General features: G+C 46.3%; 1 protein-coding gene across 1 annotated transcript in view; it reads left to right on the forward strand.

The window, feature by feature from the left end:
* Positions 1–15,798: 15,798 nt before the first annotated feature.
* FZD8 (frizzled class receptor 8) overlaps positions 15,799–16,465 on the forward strand; it is a 2,897-nt gene continuing 2,230 nt past the window's right edge. The window contains exon 1 of the mRNA XM_058437026.1: positions 15,799–16,456. Within this exon, the coding sequence (XP_058293009.1) occupies positions 15,820–16,456 (637 nt within the window). The 5' untranslated portion in view covers positions 15,799–15,819. The remainder of the gene's footprint in view (positions 16,457–16,465) is intronic.

Raw genomic sequence — 16,465 nt, forward strand, 5'->3', positions numbered from 1 at the left:
CAAATTGTATTTTGAAAATATAGCTTTGGTGCATGCCTGTAGTCCCAGCTGTTTGGGAGGCTAAGGAGAGATGATTGCTAGAGCCTAAGAGTTTGAGGCTGTAGTGAGCTATGGTCACGATCATTGCACTCCAGCCTGTGTAACAAAGCAAGACCCCATCTCTAAAAATAAAACAAAACAACAACAAAAAAATTAAAAGTAAAAAAGTGGGGGAAATATCTGAAAAATACTAACAATCACAACAGCAAAACTTAATATAAACATATAACCACCAAAAAAATCATTTTAAGTGGTGAAAGGGAGGAATTATTAGGGATAAAAAGGGTTATTGCCTTATAATGAAAGGGACAATTCACCAGGAAGATAGAACAATTTTGAACCTTTATGCACCTAGCAACATAGCCTTCAAAACAACAACAACAACAAAGGGTAGATTTACTGGAAAGAACCTAGAAATCCAGAATTTTAGTAAGGAATTTTAACTTATGTTTCTCAATAATTGATTCAATGGTCACATATAGAACACACAGTAGTTAGAAAAGCTACATTCTTTTCAATCACACATAGAACATTTACAAAATTCATAATGGACTAAGCCACAAAACAAGTCTCAAAAAACATCTACATCATATAGAACATGTTCTCTGACCAAAATGTGACAAAAAATTAAGATTTAAAAACACTTCTAAATAATTCATGGTTCAAAAAAGAAATTATAAAAATTGCAAAGATTCAACAAAACCAAAAACATATTTCTTGAAAAGAATAATAAAATGGACAAACTTCCAGCAAGATAACTTAAGAGAAATACTCAAATAGTACAAATGAGAATAATGAGGAAACAAAACCATACATACAAGAGGGGTGGCACAGACCTTGTGACAAAGTGGTCCTGAAATTCCTGGAGGGGAAATGAATAAGAATAACCAAGACAGTTATGCTTGGAGGAACAGGAAGATCAAGGTGTCCTACCCTACCAGAGGCTAAGACTTATAAAACCTTAGTCATTAAAATATGTAGTATTAGTTCAGAAATAGTAAATAAATCAAGGTAACTGAATGGAACCTGGGAACAAATATAGCTACATGAAAGATTTGCGTATATGCTGGAGGTGACATAACAAATGAAGAGAAACAATGGACTATTCAAAGCTGTGTTGCTATCTTAATTGGCAACAAATATGGGAAAAAATCAAATGAGATACCTATTTCACACAAATGACAAAAATAAATGCCATATTGAATAAAACCTAAATATGACAAAGAAAGCCCCAACCTTTTAGAAAAAAATGCAAAATTATAACACATTGGGAGAGAATTTCATAAACAAGAGCAAAAAAACCCATAAAGGAAAAGACTGATAAATTTGAGATTAATAATTTAAAGATTTTTACTAACGATATAATAAAATCAAAAGATAAGTCACAGACTTAAAGAAGATATTTCCTTTTTTCTTTCTTTTTTTTTCTTTTTTTTTTTTTGAGACAGTCTTGCTCTGTCATCTAGGCTGGAATACAGTGTTGAATTCTCGGCTCACTGCAAACTCTGCCTCCTGGGTTCAAGTGATTCTCCTGCCTCAGCCTCCCGAGTAGCTGGGACTACAAGCCTGCGCCGCCACCATGCCTGACTAATTTTTGTATTTTTAGTAGAGACAAGGTTTCAACATGTTGGCCAGGCCAGTCTTGAACTTCTGACCTCAGGTGATCCACCTGCCTCGGCCTCCCAAAGTGCTGGGATTACAAGAATGAGCTACCATGCCTGTCCGAGAAGACATTTCCAAAGCAAATGGATGAATATCCAAGATATTTTTAGGACTTTCCCAAATCGAAACAAAAGAAGCAAAAGGAGAAAAAAAAATGGACAAAGGATAAGAAGAGGTAACTGATATAAAAGATAACTCAACTGGTCAAAAATCATATAAAAATGTGTTTATTGTTATTAGTAATTAGAAACACAGATGAAAACAATACACTTCCTTCATAACTCATCAGATTGGGAGAGAGAGTCTAATCTCCTAAGTGTTTGTGAAGGTGTGACAAATCAGAAGCCCCTACACATTTTCTGTGGACACAGAAATACTGCAGTTACGTTTGCACCAACCTATATTTACTTTCAAGAAACTCCTGGGCTGGGAGCGGTGGCTCACGCCTATAATCCCAGCACTTCGGGAGGCCAAGGCAGGTGGATCACCTGAGGTCAGGAGTTTGAGACCAGCCTGGCCAACATGGTGAAACCCCATGTCTACTAAAAATACAGAAAATTAGTCAGGCGTGGTGGCGCATGCCTGTAATCCCAGCTACTCAGGAGGCTGAGGTAGAAGAATTGCTTGGGTGACAGAGTAAGACTCCGTCTCAAAAAAAAAAAAAGAAAAGAAAAGAAAAGAAACTACTGAACATGTCTACATAGGGATATAATAAAAAATATTCAACACTAAGTGTACTCATGAAAATGTGGAAGTGATCACACTATTCATTAGTAGTGGAGTAGATTATATAAAGTGTGGCTTATTCTTACAATAGAATACTACAATCAGTTAAACATTTTCAACCAGATCAATATTAAGCAAACTTTTGAGTTTATAAAGCTATTTATAATCAGAACTTAAACACAGATATTTTATGTGTTTATATGTTATAGTTTTTTGCAAGATTTTGTTTGGAAGAGAGAGTTCCACTTTTCCACAATGTTTAAAAACTGTGATATAATAAGTGGCCGTGGAATTAGCTTCATCTCTAAAACATAACCCTTAAAACCTATCTTGGCCAGGCGCAGTGGCTCACACCTGTAATCCCAGCACTTTGGGAGGCCAAGGTGGGCGGATCACCTGAGGTCAGAAGTTCAAGACCAGCCTGACCAACATAGAGCAACCCCGTCTCTACTAAAAATACAAAATTAGTCGGGCGTCATGGCACATGCCTGTAATCCCAGCTACTCAGGAGGCTGAGGCAGCAGAATTGCTTGAACCCAGGTGGCGGAGGTTGTGGTGAGCCAAGATTGTGCCGTTGCACTCCAGCTTGGGCAACAAGAGCAAAACTCCGTCTGAAAAAAAAAAAAAAACCTATCTTGCATACCTGTCATAAGGCTTAGACATTGTAAATACATAGAGATGGAAACAGAGATCGAGGCAGATAAAGTGATACAGTCATGGGGCAGATTGTTGTTGTCCCACCTCCACTTCCCTTCTTTTCTTTTTTTCTTTTATTTGTTTATTTATTTCTTTATTTTTGATAGGGTATTGCTCTGTTGCCCAGGCTGGAGTGCAGTGGCACAATCACAACTTACTGCAGCCTTAAACTCCTGAACCCAAAGGATCCTCCTGCCTCAGCCCCCTGAGTAGCTGGGACTACAACATCCACCACCATACCTGGATAATTATTTTTACTTTTTGCAGAGAGAGGGTCTCATTATGTTGCCCAGGCTGGTCCCAAACTCCTGGCCTCAAGCGTTCCTCCTGCTTCAGCCTCCCAAAGCACTAGGACCACAGGGGTGAGCCACCACAACTGGCCCCTTTTTTATTTCTTATAACCCTTAATTTTATTCAGGTATTCACCCTCCTCCACATGAGAAAGATGAACTAATTCCCAGCTCCAAGCATGGGGTAACCTGACTTAAGCCCATTGTGGTCATCCCATTCTTCTTGCCCATGATTAGTTTAGGGATGAGAATTCAAACTGATTCCACCAATGAAAGCTGCCAGGAGACTTCTGGGAAGAGGCCAAAATCCTGCCGCCATCTTGTGACTTTGAGGTCACCATGGGTAAAACCCCCGACAGGAACAGGGCAGAGAAAAAGAAGGAACCTGAATCCTTGATGACGTTTTTGAAAATCTGTATCTATCAACCTGGAAAACTGCCCTACTTTTGTAAGATGACAATTTGTTCTGTAAGATGACAATTTCCGTCCTGCACGAGCCAGTTTGAGTTGGATTAACTATTATTTGTTGCTGAAACATCCTACATTATTTAAAAAGAAAGAAAAAGAAAAAGAAAAGAAAAGGGAGCAGGGGGCCAGCCCAGCGCCTAGCGCGTAAAAGACCTGCTGTCATCCATGGCAGCTGAGATCATTATTCTATGCCACCTCCACTCATCCAGTCTCCTCTCTTGCCATCCTCCAATACATTAACAATGTAACACTGATCAAACTACTTTCCATCCTCATTCTGGTCACTCTTATTCTTAAGCAAAGCAACTATTCCCTATAGTTACCATTAGCATATATTCCAAACTTCATTTTTTCTAAGTACAGTTTTTATTGCTCACTTGGGGGATTTAGGAACAAGGCTGATATTCACCAGTCTGCAATTATGAATTATAGGTTAGGATTCACTCGGTTTAGTTATACCTACAGTTTTTACTCTAATAAAAAAAATCAGGATGTATAATTCCAATAGGTTACCTTCCAGAAGAAACCTTGGGTATTTGATTACCACAAGACAACCAAACTCCAGTAGAATCCTAATAGAAAATGAATCCTTTCAGATTTTTGACAGGTAAAACATCAGGTGAAGTTTTCTGTCCTGTTTATTTTCAGACTGGAGGACAAGACCAAGAAGTTAACAAAATTAAGAGACAATGCCACAGTACATATACAGATAGACATCTTTTTCTGAATAGGAATCCAGAGACCACATGGATCCCAGTGGAAAACATAATGAAGCTGGGTGCAGTAGCTTATCCTGTAATCCTAGCACTTTAAGAGGCCAAGGCAGGTGGATCACTTGAGGCTGGAAGTTCAAGAAGAGCCTGGGCAACATAGTGAGACACTGTCTCTAAAAAAAATTTAAAATAAAAAAAAATAAATTTTAATTACCCAGGTGTGGTGACATGCACCTGTAGTCCCAGCTACTCATAAAGCTGAAGTGGGAGGATCTCTGAGCCCAAAGTTTGAGGCTGCAGTGAGCTATGATCACACCATTGCACTCCAGCCTGGGCAACAGAGCAAGACCCTGAAGACCTATCTCTTGAAAGGAAGAAAGGAAGGAAGGAAGGAAGGAAGGAGGGAGGGAGGGAGGGAAGGAAGGAAGGAAAGAGGGAAGGAGGGAGGGAGGGAGGGAGCGAAGGAAGGAAGGAAGGAAGGAAGGAAGGAAGGAAGGAAGGAAGGAAATGATTTAATAATCAGCCACGCGATAGACCAACAAGTAAAAATATGAATCCTTCCTTTTTAGCCCCCAAGGTAGCAGGACATCCTATCACCAACTTACTCAAGGAAAATATCCTTCACCATGAGCAATGTTGCTTGCTAAGGCAGAGACTCTCAAATGAGGGTGAAAGCAGGAGTGTAATTTTAAGGCTGGGCCCGGTGGCTCACACCTGTAATATCAGCACTTTGGGAGGCTGAGGTGGGCAAATCACCTGAGGTCAGGAGTTGTAAACAAGCTGGACAACATGGCAAAACCCCATCTCTACTAAAAATACAAAAATTAGCTGGGCCTGGTGGTGGGTGCCTGTAATCCCAGCTACTCGGGAGGCTGAGGCAGGAGAATCGTTTGAATCCTGGAGGCGGAGGTTGCAGTGAGCCAAGATCATGCCACTGCACTCCGGCCTGGGTGACAGAGTGAGACTCCATCTTGAAAATAAATAAATAGCCACACAGGTGAATCTGGTTCACCTTGGGTAGCATAGGGGAATCCCCTGGTAGAAAATCCTGTAGTAACAAGTCCAGCAATCACATTCTACCAGAAGCTTGTAGGGAAGACTTAGTAAGCCAGGAGCTTCCCAAACGAGCACCTACCAAGGAAAGACAATTACCACGTTCAAAACAGAAGCGATGCTCAAACAAATGGCTCCACATACCTCCAGTATCTTCCAGAGAACAGAGAATGATGCAAAAATAAGATCACGTACAGAAAGTGAGATGGATACTGCCGGAGGAAATACAAAGAACGAATAAACTGTAGAACTTTCAAGAGGGAATAATTCTTTAGAAACTGATTTGTTTAGGGGCATTAGCTGCAAAGAACTAGATATACCCACAGACTGAGACACCACCTGGTCCCCCTGAATTCTATGTTCTCTGTAGGTTCTTGGAAGCTGTTATTACTCAACCCTCCGAGGTTCTGGAAAACATACAGGTGAGAAATAAATTTTCATCTCTGGCAGTCCTTTTGCTTCCTAGCTGTTTAGTAAGGTGTTCCTGCATGTAATTACCCCACAGGGAGTTTGTGGGGAGACAGGGACATGAGCAAACATACAAACCACCCAGCTCCTTCTGCTAGACAGAGTCATTCTTTAACCTGGCCTCGTCTAGAGGCCCTGCAGCCAACTGGATTTCTTAAAGCAGGAAAGTACTCATAAGCAAAGCGAGTTGTTCTGTAAGCAAAGCACGTTGTTCTGGTGAAATAAATAACTAGAATCTTATTAGCAGATCCCACCTGCATGAGGTTATGGGGAAAAGAGGAGGAGAAAGGACTTAAGTTTTGTTGTTAATTAACACACGAAGAGTGTATGAACCTGCTTCAATGACCACTAGGCTATAAAGCATCTGACCTTGGACAGCAGAAGTTAGACACAAAGAGATGGGGGCCTCTTGCCATGTGGTGCAACAGTCCCTAGGGTTTGGGGCAGACACCCTTGGTGAGCTACCCAAGGCGACCCTACCCTTCTTCCTTACTAGCAAAACCCCGATTCTGTCCAAGTGACCCCTTGTGATCAGGTCAGGGCTCAGTGATGTGACTTGTCACCCAATTCTGAACCATGAGAAATGAGAGAAAATCAGTTCCGGGAAAGCCTTCTTGGCACTGAAAATGAGGTACGAGAAGAAGAATGTCCCTCTTTCTGCCTCTGAACATTGGCATGTGAAGATGTGAGCTTCAGTCTGTAACCACTCTGTAATCATGAGGGCAACAAACCAACCTATTAGGCTGACAGAGAAAAAGATGGAAAGAACCCATCTTGATAACGTGTGGAGTCAGAGAATTAGCCAACTTCGAAGCCAGCCCACCTCCAGGTCTCAGGTAATGCAAGGTAAATATCTTTTCAGGCTTCCTGTTACTCCAAGTTGAAAAGACTGTAATAGATACTGAGCTCTATAGACTCCAAATGTATCCTATTTAAAGGTATGAATTATATCAACAGGTTGAATACAAATACAAATATTTCTGTCCAAGGAAAACTCTTGCTGTTGCAGTAACAGCAAAGGCAGAGGCAATTTCTTACCATTGTGATTTGTCAATGCTTTCTCGTGTGCCTAGAATTCTGCTCCTCTTCTCAAATAAACTTCTGATCATTCTTCAAAATTCCTGTGAAGTCCTTTCCTAGCTCTGTTAGGGACATTCACATGTTCCCTAATACTATTTCCGTGTACCATGTAAATATATACTGAACAGCATTGGACTCATTCGCCTGTGGCTGTCCCATGTGAGTTTCCTGTAAAAGACATAATGTCTTACTCATCTTCACACCCTTGCACTTAACAAAGGGCCTGGGACTCGGTTAGTGTGGCAGTTTTTAAATATGATCCCCAAATATTCAGCATTCCTTCCATTTTGTGGTAGGTCCATGTCCCTGCCTTTGAATCTGAGTGTGCTTATACCATCAGAGGGGGGCAGAAGTGATGCTGTGTGACTCTGAGGAGATGTCATATAAAGGGGCATGCAGTATTCACCTGGTTCTCTTAGGATGCTCGCTCTGGGGAGTGCCCCACCCCTCAACCTCCTACTGCCATGTAAGAAGTCCAACCACTCTGAAGCTGCCATGCTGGAAAGGTCACGTGGGTGGCTCCAGTGGACAGTCAGCATCAACAGGCCACCACAGGAGTTCCCAGCTTGGTTGTTTAGCCCCCCAAGCCTTCAAATGACCCTAGTCCTGTGGACAGCTGAGTTCAACGGCAGGACAGGCACCAAGCAAGACCTGCCCAGTCAAGCCTTTCCTAAATTCCTGACTCTCAAAATTAGGAACAAAATAAAATGGTTGCCTTGAGCCACCACGTTTTGGGATCACTGCTGTACAGCAACGGGAACCAGAACAGTTGGTACTAAGTAAATATTTATTGACTTTACTTTGAACGCACTCTAAACTAGAATTTTTCAAACCGCAACTTGCCAGACAGTGTTTTAAGACAGCAGGCCCAGAGTTCATATTTACGTTGTGATATTATTTCAGTAAGCTGAACATATTAATGCATCATTTTTTTCTTTTATCTATATGGTATCATTTTACTACAAATTATACTTCTGTATACTATAAGCTTAGCCCTATAGAAGTACATTTGCTTCTAAGAGCAACCAAGACTCATACAAAAAAAAAAACAAAAAAAACAAATGCTGTCACCTCCAGAAAAAAAAAAAATGCTGTGTTTACCTGAATCCAGTCAAAGATAGACTAAAATAGAAAGAAATGCCTTTGTCATCGCCACCATCTCCATGTCCTGAGTGCCCTAATAATTATAATTTGCATTACTGATGGAAAATTTTATTATGGTTTCAGACCACCATTTAAAATGGATCATTGTTACCAGATATAAACTCTTGCCTGGACCAATTTTTTGATATAAAGTTTCCTGCACATTCATAAGCAGTTCAGTTGGAATTCAAAAATTTCCCTTGCATTATATTTAATTTAGTCAATACAAAAAAAAGTTATTCAGAGCATGATATAGGCTTATTTTAAAAATAATAAAAACTTTTGAAAAATGAAAACAAACAGGCCAGGCCTGGTGGCTCACTCCTGTAATCCCAGCACTTTGGGAGGCCGAGGCAGGCAGATCACTTGAGGTTAGGAGTTGAAGACCAGCCTGGCCAACATAGTGAAACCCTGTCTCTACCAAAAATACAAAAATAAGCCGAGCATGGTGGAGGGCGCCTGTAATCCCAGCTACTCAGGAGGCTGAGGCAAGAAAATCGCTTGAACCTGGGAGGTGGAGGTTGCAGTGAGCCAAGATCGCACCATTACACTCCAGTCTTGGCAACAGAGTGAGACTCCATCCGGGAAAAAAAAAAAAAAAAATGAAAACAAACGAACAAAAAAGTTATATGGACATACTAACAAAATGTTTCATGGATAGGCTTAAAAGAAACACAGAAACTAAAACTCCAGAATTGCATCATTGTTTTTTGTTTGTTTTTGAGATGAGGAGTCTCACTCTCTCACTCTTCTGGCCCAGGCTGGAGTGCAGTGGCGTGATCTTGGCACACTGCAACCTCCGCCTCCCCGGTTGAAGGGATTCTCCTGCCTCAGCCTCTCAAGTAGCTGTGATTACAGGCACCCACCACCACGTGCAGCTCATTTTTGTATTTTTGGTAGACACGGGGTTTCACCATGTTGGCCAGGCTGGTCTCGAACTCCTGACCTCAGGTGATCCACCCACCTTGGCTTCCCAAAGTGCTGGGATTGCAGGTGTCAGCCACCGCGCCCGGCCTGTATCAATGTTTTTAGTGAAGTCTCCAGATGGGAGGGGGAGTTCTGAAGAAAATGGAACTAGGGAGTGAGTTCCACTACACTGAATGCACACTGCAAATAAAATGCACTGTAAACTGCTTGACGTTCATTTCATACTAAGTGTACAAAGAACTGTATTGTGTGAACTTCAAAAAAAAATGTAGATCTCAAGGTTTTCTTGGATCTAGATCATGCTTAATTTATAACCCTGCATAAATTCCGCTGTAAGACCAGGGAAGTTGACTCAATGGTATTGCTTGGAAGTTCACTGCTTTCACACAGTAATGTGCATCTGACACTGTGGGTTGTCCCTCCTCCACTTCCTGGCTACCAGTGCCCCCATCACCAGCCACTCTCCAGATCCTCACTTTCACAGCCTCTCTTGCAGCTAAGAGTGGCCAAGTGACAGGTTCAGACCAGGTTGCCCAAAGGGGAAGTTAGCCAAGGGCCTTCAGGGAAGGGCTGTCATTCCTAAGGGAAGAAAAACATCATAGCAGTCCTCCAGCCCTGGCCACAGTCCAATGTGACAATTCAGTGGTGGGAGGCCCCCTGTAACCAAAGGGGAAACCAACAGTCTAGAAGCCGACTTGCAGGCCTAATTTCCTGGAGCTGCAGAAAGAACTGACGGTGAAATGTCTGCTTCTAGACTTATTGATATGTTGAGATGTCCTTCTTGGCTAAGCCACTTTTACTCGGGAAGTCTTTACTGGACCTGAAATCTCCCAAACTAATGCACAATGCATGCCATAATAAGAGCTTCAATATCTGGCAAATATTCCCATGTGAATGAGAAAAAAAATCAATTACTGATTTTTAAAACAAATTTTAGAATAATTATCAACTTAAATAACGGCAGTGCGGTCGCTGTATTCCAAAGCAGCAGCTGCATGTAAAGTGAGCGTGGGCCTGCCAGCCAGTGGCACAGATGGGCCTGTTATCTCCACGCATGTGCACCTTGGCCTGGTGACAGCAGACACAGCAAAGAGTACTTCCTTCCAACAGGATTTCTTTCCTGGCAGTGGAGAGAACAGAAGCAGCAGCACTTCAATTGAGTTTCATGTTAATAAGGAAGAATATAAAAATAATCTCACCTGTTTAAAGCTAGCAGAGATTGATAAGGCCAGTTCACCTCTACCTCCCCTTCCATTTATGGACTGGGAGACTCAAGACATAACCCTTTGAAAGGCAGATTTTTAAAACACCAAGATGCCCCAATATTACCATTAGAGGTTTTGTTATTGTTGTTGTGGGTTTTGTCTTTTTTTTTTTTTTTTTTGAGACAGGGTCTCTTTCTATTACCTAACCTGGAGTACAGGCATGATCATGGCTCACTACAGCCTCAAACTCATGGACTCAGGCGATCCTCCCACCTCAGCCCTTCAAGTAGCTGGGACTACAGGTGCGTGCTACAGTCCCGACTAATTTTTTTTTTTTTTTTTGAGACAGACTCTCACTGTGTTGCCCAGGTTGGAGTGCAGTGGCAAAATCTCAGCTCACTGCAACCTCTGCCTCCCAGGTTCAAGCAATCCTCTTGCCTCAGTCTCCCGAGTAGCTGGGATTACAGGCACCCACCACCACGTCCAGCTAATTTTTGTATTTTTAGTAGAGACAAGGATTCACCATGTTAGCCAGGCTGGTCTCGAACTCCTGACCTCTAGTGATCCTCCCACCTTGGCTTCCCAAAGTGCTGGGATTACAGGCGTGAACAACCACCATGCCTGGCCTTGTTTTTTTGTTGTTGTTGTTGTTGTTTTGTTTTGTTTTGGTAGACTCGGGTCTTACTATGTTGCTCAGACTGCTCTCCATCTCCTGGCCTCAAGCGATCCTTCCACCTTGGCCTCCCAAAGCACTAAGACAAGCGTAAGCCAGTGAGCCCAGCCAGTGATAAGAATTTTATATTATCTAATAATATAGTACTTAACTGTTTTCTTGAGAGAAAATAATATTTGGCATTTATTTATTTAGAGACAGGGTCTTACTCTGTTGCCCAGGCTGGAGTGCAGTGATATAGTCATGGCTCACTGCAGCCCAAACCTCCAAAACGCAAGTGATCCTCCCACCTCTGCCTCTGGTGTAGCTGGGACTACAGGCACATGCCACTGCACCCGGCTAATGTTTGTATTTTTTGTAGAGACAGGGTTTTGCTATGTTGCCCAGACTGGTCTCGAACTCCTAGACTCAAGCGATCTGCCTGCCTCAGCGTCCCAAAGTGCTGGGATTACAGGCATGAGTCACCGTATCTGGCCAATATTTGGGATTTTATAACACCTGAGAAATTGTATTAGTTACTAAAGAGTTCTTCATTTAATCTTTGGAACATATCATTCTGTTAGTATATGCTAGGCTCTCTCTTCCATCCAGATTCTTACATTGGATTTTTAGATGGTAATCCACTGGAACGTGATTTCCCCAAAGTTTCTTAAATTTGTTACAGACAGAATTGATAGTCCCTTATCTAACTCGGTAGCCAACGTTTTGTAAAACCTTCCCTCCTCTGAGGTAGATTCCTGATTCCAACTGTTTATATTATTTGCTTGCAGGCCATTCAGTAACAAGCCATCTGTTCAGAAATCCCTTTAGAAACTTCCCTACATTATTTATGTCACTACTAAAGCTATTTCCCCTCCCCTAAAAAACAGCTGCTTTACATACAATGAAAATATCATTATTTAGCCATAGAAGTTGATCTATGTTCTGGTTACTTCTAGGTAACCCATCATTACCTTTTACACGCTAATTGGCTACAGAAGTCTCTCCCTTCTCTGAAAGACTATCAAGTAGCCATTTAATTTAACAGTAGATGTAAAATGCTATTCTTATATTCTCTCAATTAAAAGTACATTTGTCATGACTTTTATGTAACTGGTTTTAACCTCACAAATCACTAAGATCTCCCAAATAGCTGATATGATTTTTGAAATTCTGAACTTTAGTCTGCTTATTTTTTCATGCAAACTTAATATACTTACCCAAAATTTCCACATTCCACATATCAAACCTTTCATCTTGTCTCAAAAGAAAAAAGAAAAAAAAATTTAAAGCCAATTAAGAGCCAAAATCAACCACTTTCAGCTTCAATTTTCAAATGTCAGTTTGTTTTTACCCAATTCTAGCAAATTTATGTAGTGTAATTCTAAACTTCACTATTTGACATTTCCCCGTGGAAGAAAAGCAACAGAAACTTTTCACCATCTGTGTTGCTCTTGGAAACCAGCCCCTCCTATCTGTGGTGCGGGCAGTGCAGCACCCTTGCTGGTCTTTGGGGCTCTGCCTGCACCGCTGCGCTCAAATCAGCACTGGAACCGCCGGCAATTACCTGCAGCTTTTGCGTTCTGGAGACTCGCCCTCTAGAAACAAGGTGCCAACGCCAGAGATAGTGCATTTCTACATTCAACATACAAGTGGGAATTCCGATTTGCAGGAGGTGGGAAAGGAAAAAAAATTTTAATCAAGTAAACGTCTAGTCTGTATTATTGAATAGCCCATTTTCTGCTGAATCAGCTAATATTTCTGAAGCCTTTGAATTCCGAATTCCTACGGACTTTAGTTTTTCCAAAACAAAAGTGGGAAGGAAGTGTTGTTTTTCAGTGTAAAGAGGTTCAACTAGACTAAAACTAAAAAAATTAAAAAGATAGTGGGGTATAACTATAAACTAGTGGATATGCCTAGAACACAGAACTTACCAAAAACGGGGCGCTGGGGCAGGGTGCGGTCTGACAGTCTACTTGTAATATGTTTCATAATGAGGTTGCTAACTGAGCTACAGAAAGCAAGAGGAGGAAGACATAGATGCCATCAGCTCAAGCAATCTACAAATACTGCTGGTTATTTTTGTTTTATGACAAGAGTTGTTTCTGAGCGGACAACCACCAGCTACCACCACCACCACCAGCAGCGCCCCGAAAACCGGAACTGGCCTCAAATGTACCTTTAATTCTTTTGCTCTGTCCCCACACCCTCTGCAACTTTTGTTCTCCAACTGTACTTGTTCCGGTATGAAACCTGGCAAATAGCAAAAATCTTGAAACAAGAAGAGAGTGAGACGGCGGAGAGAAAAGGGAGGGAGGGAAGGAGAGAGAGGAGGGGAAGAGGAGGAGGGGGGAGAGAAAGAGGTGGGGGAGAGAGAGAGAAAGGTGGGAAGAGAGAGAGGGAAGAAGACAGAAGAGAAGGAGGGAGGAAGAGGGAGAGGGGGACGGAGATGGGGAAGAGGGAGGAGGGAGGGAGGGAGAGAAAGAGAGAGAGAAACATATTCTGCCACCCTCCTGGCTAACTGAAATGCTTGTTCCCGAGATTACAGTAATTACTGCCCCAGCATGAGTTCCATACAAGCGCTAAATGAAACAGCACATCAATTAAAAAATAAACACTCCATTCCAGGAGAAAGACAGCCCCCTGGGACGCCCTAACAAGCGTAAATGAACCTGCCAGGCCGCCGGCCCGGGCCGCCCGCAGCCCCCCTCCCGGCCCGTCTTAAGGTGGCGGCGGAGCCGGCGGGGGCAGCGTTCGCTGTCGGTGGCCCAAGCGGCTGCTAAAAGCAGCCCGGGTCCGGCTCCGGCCTCGTGCAGGGCGCAGATACGTGTCCCGGAGTCCGCGCCAGAGCGCAGCGCCGCCTCCCACCAGAGAAAAGGAGGCTCTGGCAAAAGCATGTGAACTTGGGATGGATGAATAGACGTCCTGAAAGAACGAAGCGAAGGCAGGGAATCCAGCCCCAGAGTTTCCACTCTGTCCTATTTATAAGTTTCGAGGTTTGTTTTGAATTTTACAAAGAAATTGAATGATTTTTCCTAAGAAAGCACGGCGTCCCGGGGCTTTCTATATTTTATCTCACCTAATTGTCAAAGCCCTCTTGGAGATCTGTGCTATGATCACCCAACTCTCTAGGTGGGGAAACTGAGGCTTTCCCAGGTCACGCAGCGGAGGCGGGAGGAGAGTCTCAGGCGGGCATTTGTCCCCCGCGCCCCTCGCGCGCCCGAGGCTGGGCTCCGGGGCATCTCACCCGGGCCGTCCCGGGTCCAGCCCCAGTTTAGAATGACTCCACACCCCCCACATCTCCAAGTCTCAGAAACCATCGTTCTGAGAACCCCAAGGAGGACACCCTTTCCCGGGTCTTCTACAGCGTCAAGCCCCGGCAGGACTCCCCGGCACTCGCCTGCTGCGAGACCTTCCCGCCGCCCCGAGGAGCGCGAGACCCCAGCCGCCCGCAGATCACCCGCATTCGCGGAGGGTGGCAGCAGGGGCCTGACTGGTTTGAAACGCGCCGGGGAGGCGCGCGCTGCACCAAACCCCGTCCCTGTCCCCCAGGGCAGACTCGGGGTAAGGGGACCAAGACCTCAGATGCACTCAGCGCCATGGGGACAGCCACGGCCAACACTCTGTCTCTGCGGTCAATCCCAAGGTTACCAAAACTCTCCATCCGCAGAGAGCGCGCATATCAGTGCGGACACTCGGGGACTGCCTTAAGGAAGGCTGAGCCCTGGGAGCGCGTGGACTCCGCCCCGCCGCCCGGCGATTGGCTTGCGGGGCTGGGGGCGGAGACCGACTCCGCGCTGTATAAATATTCATGAGCCGGCCGCGCGGTGCGAGTGGGGCTGGAGCCGGGAAGTTGGGCGAAAGGCACTGCTCCCGCCGAGGAGGAGGCGGCGGCGGCTGGGCGCGGGCCGCGCCACTCAGGTGTCCGCTCCGCCTTCCGGTCTGGATTTGCTCCTGGGTGTCCAGCAGGAAGGAGACTGCGTGCACCTCGCCCGACTGCGGCCGGAGCGCGGCGCTGACTTTTCCCGGCGGCGGGGGTCCGTCTGTCCCGGCGGCGGACGGACGAAGGAAGGACGCCGGAGAAAGAGGGCGGCGGCCTGGGCCAAGGAGGGTCCCCAACTCCGGCTGCGGCGGCGGCGCGGCCTTGGGGGCGGGCATGAGCTCCCGGGGGCCGAGCGGTGGCCGCCAGGGCTGACCCGGCGCGGCGAGCGGCCCGGCCCAGCCATCTTGACTGCGCACCGCGGCCCGAGAGGAAACTTGCGGCGCCTCCGCCCTCTCTGCCCGGCGGAGTCACAGCCGCCCGGCGCGGCGGGGAGAAGTGGTCGGGCGCGCGGAGAGGAGGCGAGCGAGTGCGGGACGATGAGCCGAGGCCCGGCCGCTCTGCGCCGCGAGGGCTGAGCGCGACCCGGGGCGAGCAGAGCGGACCTTCGGACTGTGGCGCCCGCCTGCAGCCGCCTTCAAACCCCCAGAGCCGCGGAAAGGCGTGCGGAAGGGCCCTGCCCAGGCTGCGTGCCGCGCCTCTGCGGACGCGCCCCTAGAAGGGGTTAGATTATCGGCAGACCCCCTCCCGGGCGAAGCATAAGGGAGACCCCCAGATCACCCGCTGTCCCCGTCTCCGGCTCTCTCGTGCACCCCCCCTCCCGGCACCCCTCTGCGCGCCGCCTGGAGGGCGAGGGCACCGGGCCGAGGCGCACAGGATGGAGTGGGGTTACCTGTTGGAAGTGACCTCGCTGCTGGCCGCCTTGGCGCTGCTGCAGCGCTCTAGCGGCGCGGCGGCCGCCTCGGCTAAGGAGCTGGCGTGCCAAGAGATCACCGTGCCGCTGTGTAAGGGCATCGGCTACAACTACACCTACATGCCCAACCAGTTCAACCACGATACGCAGGACGAGGCGGGCCTGGAAGTGCACCAGTTCTGGCCGCTGGTGGAGATCCAGTGCTCGCCCGATCTCAAGTTCTTCCTGTGCAGCATGTACACGCCCATCTGCCTGGAGGACTACAAGAAGCCGCTGCCGCCCTGCCGCTCGGTGTGCGAGCGCGCCAAGGCCGGCTGCGCGCCGCTCATGCGCCAGTACGGCTTCGCCTGGCCTGACCGCATGCGCTGCGACCGGCTGCCCGAGCAGGGCAACCCTGACACGCTGTGCATGGACTACAACCGCACCGACCTCACCACCGCGGCGCCCAGCCCGCCGCGCCGCCTGCCGCCGCCGTCGCCCGGCGAGCAGCCGCCTTCGGGCAGCGGCCACGGCCGCCCGCCGGGGGCTAGGCCCCCGCACCGCGGCGGCGGCAGGGGCGGTGGCGGCGGGGACGCGGCGGCGCCCCCAGCTCGCGGCGGCGGTGTCGGGA

The sequence above is a fragment of the Hylobates moloch genome, unplaced genomic scaffold (genome assembly GCF_009828535.3).
Source record: "Hylobates moloch isolate HMO894 unplaced genomic scaffold, HMol_V3 SCAFFOLD_3, whole genome shotgun sequence".
NCBI lineage: Eukaryota > Metazoa > Chordata > Mammalia > Primates > Hylobatidae > Hylobates > Hylobates moloch.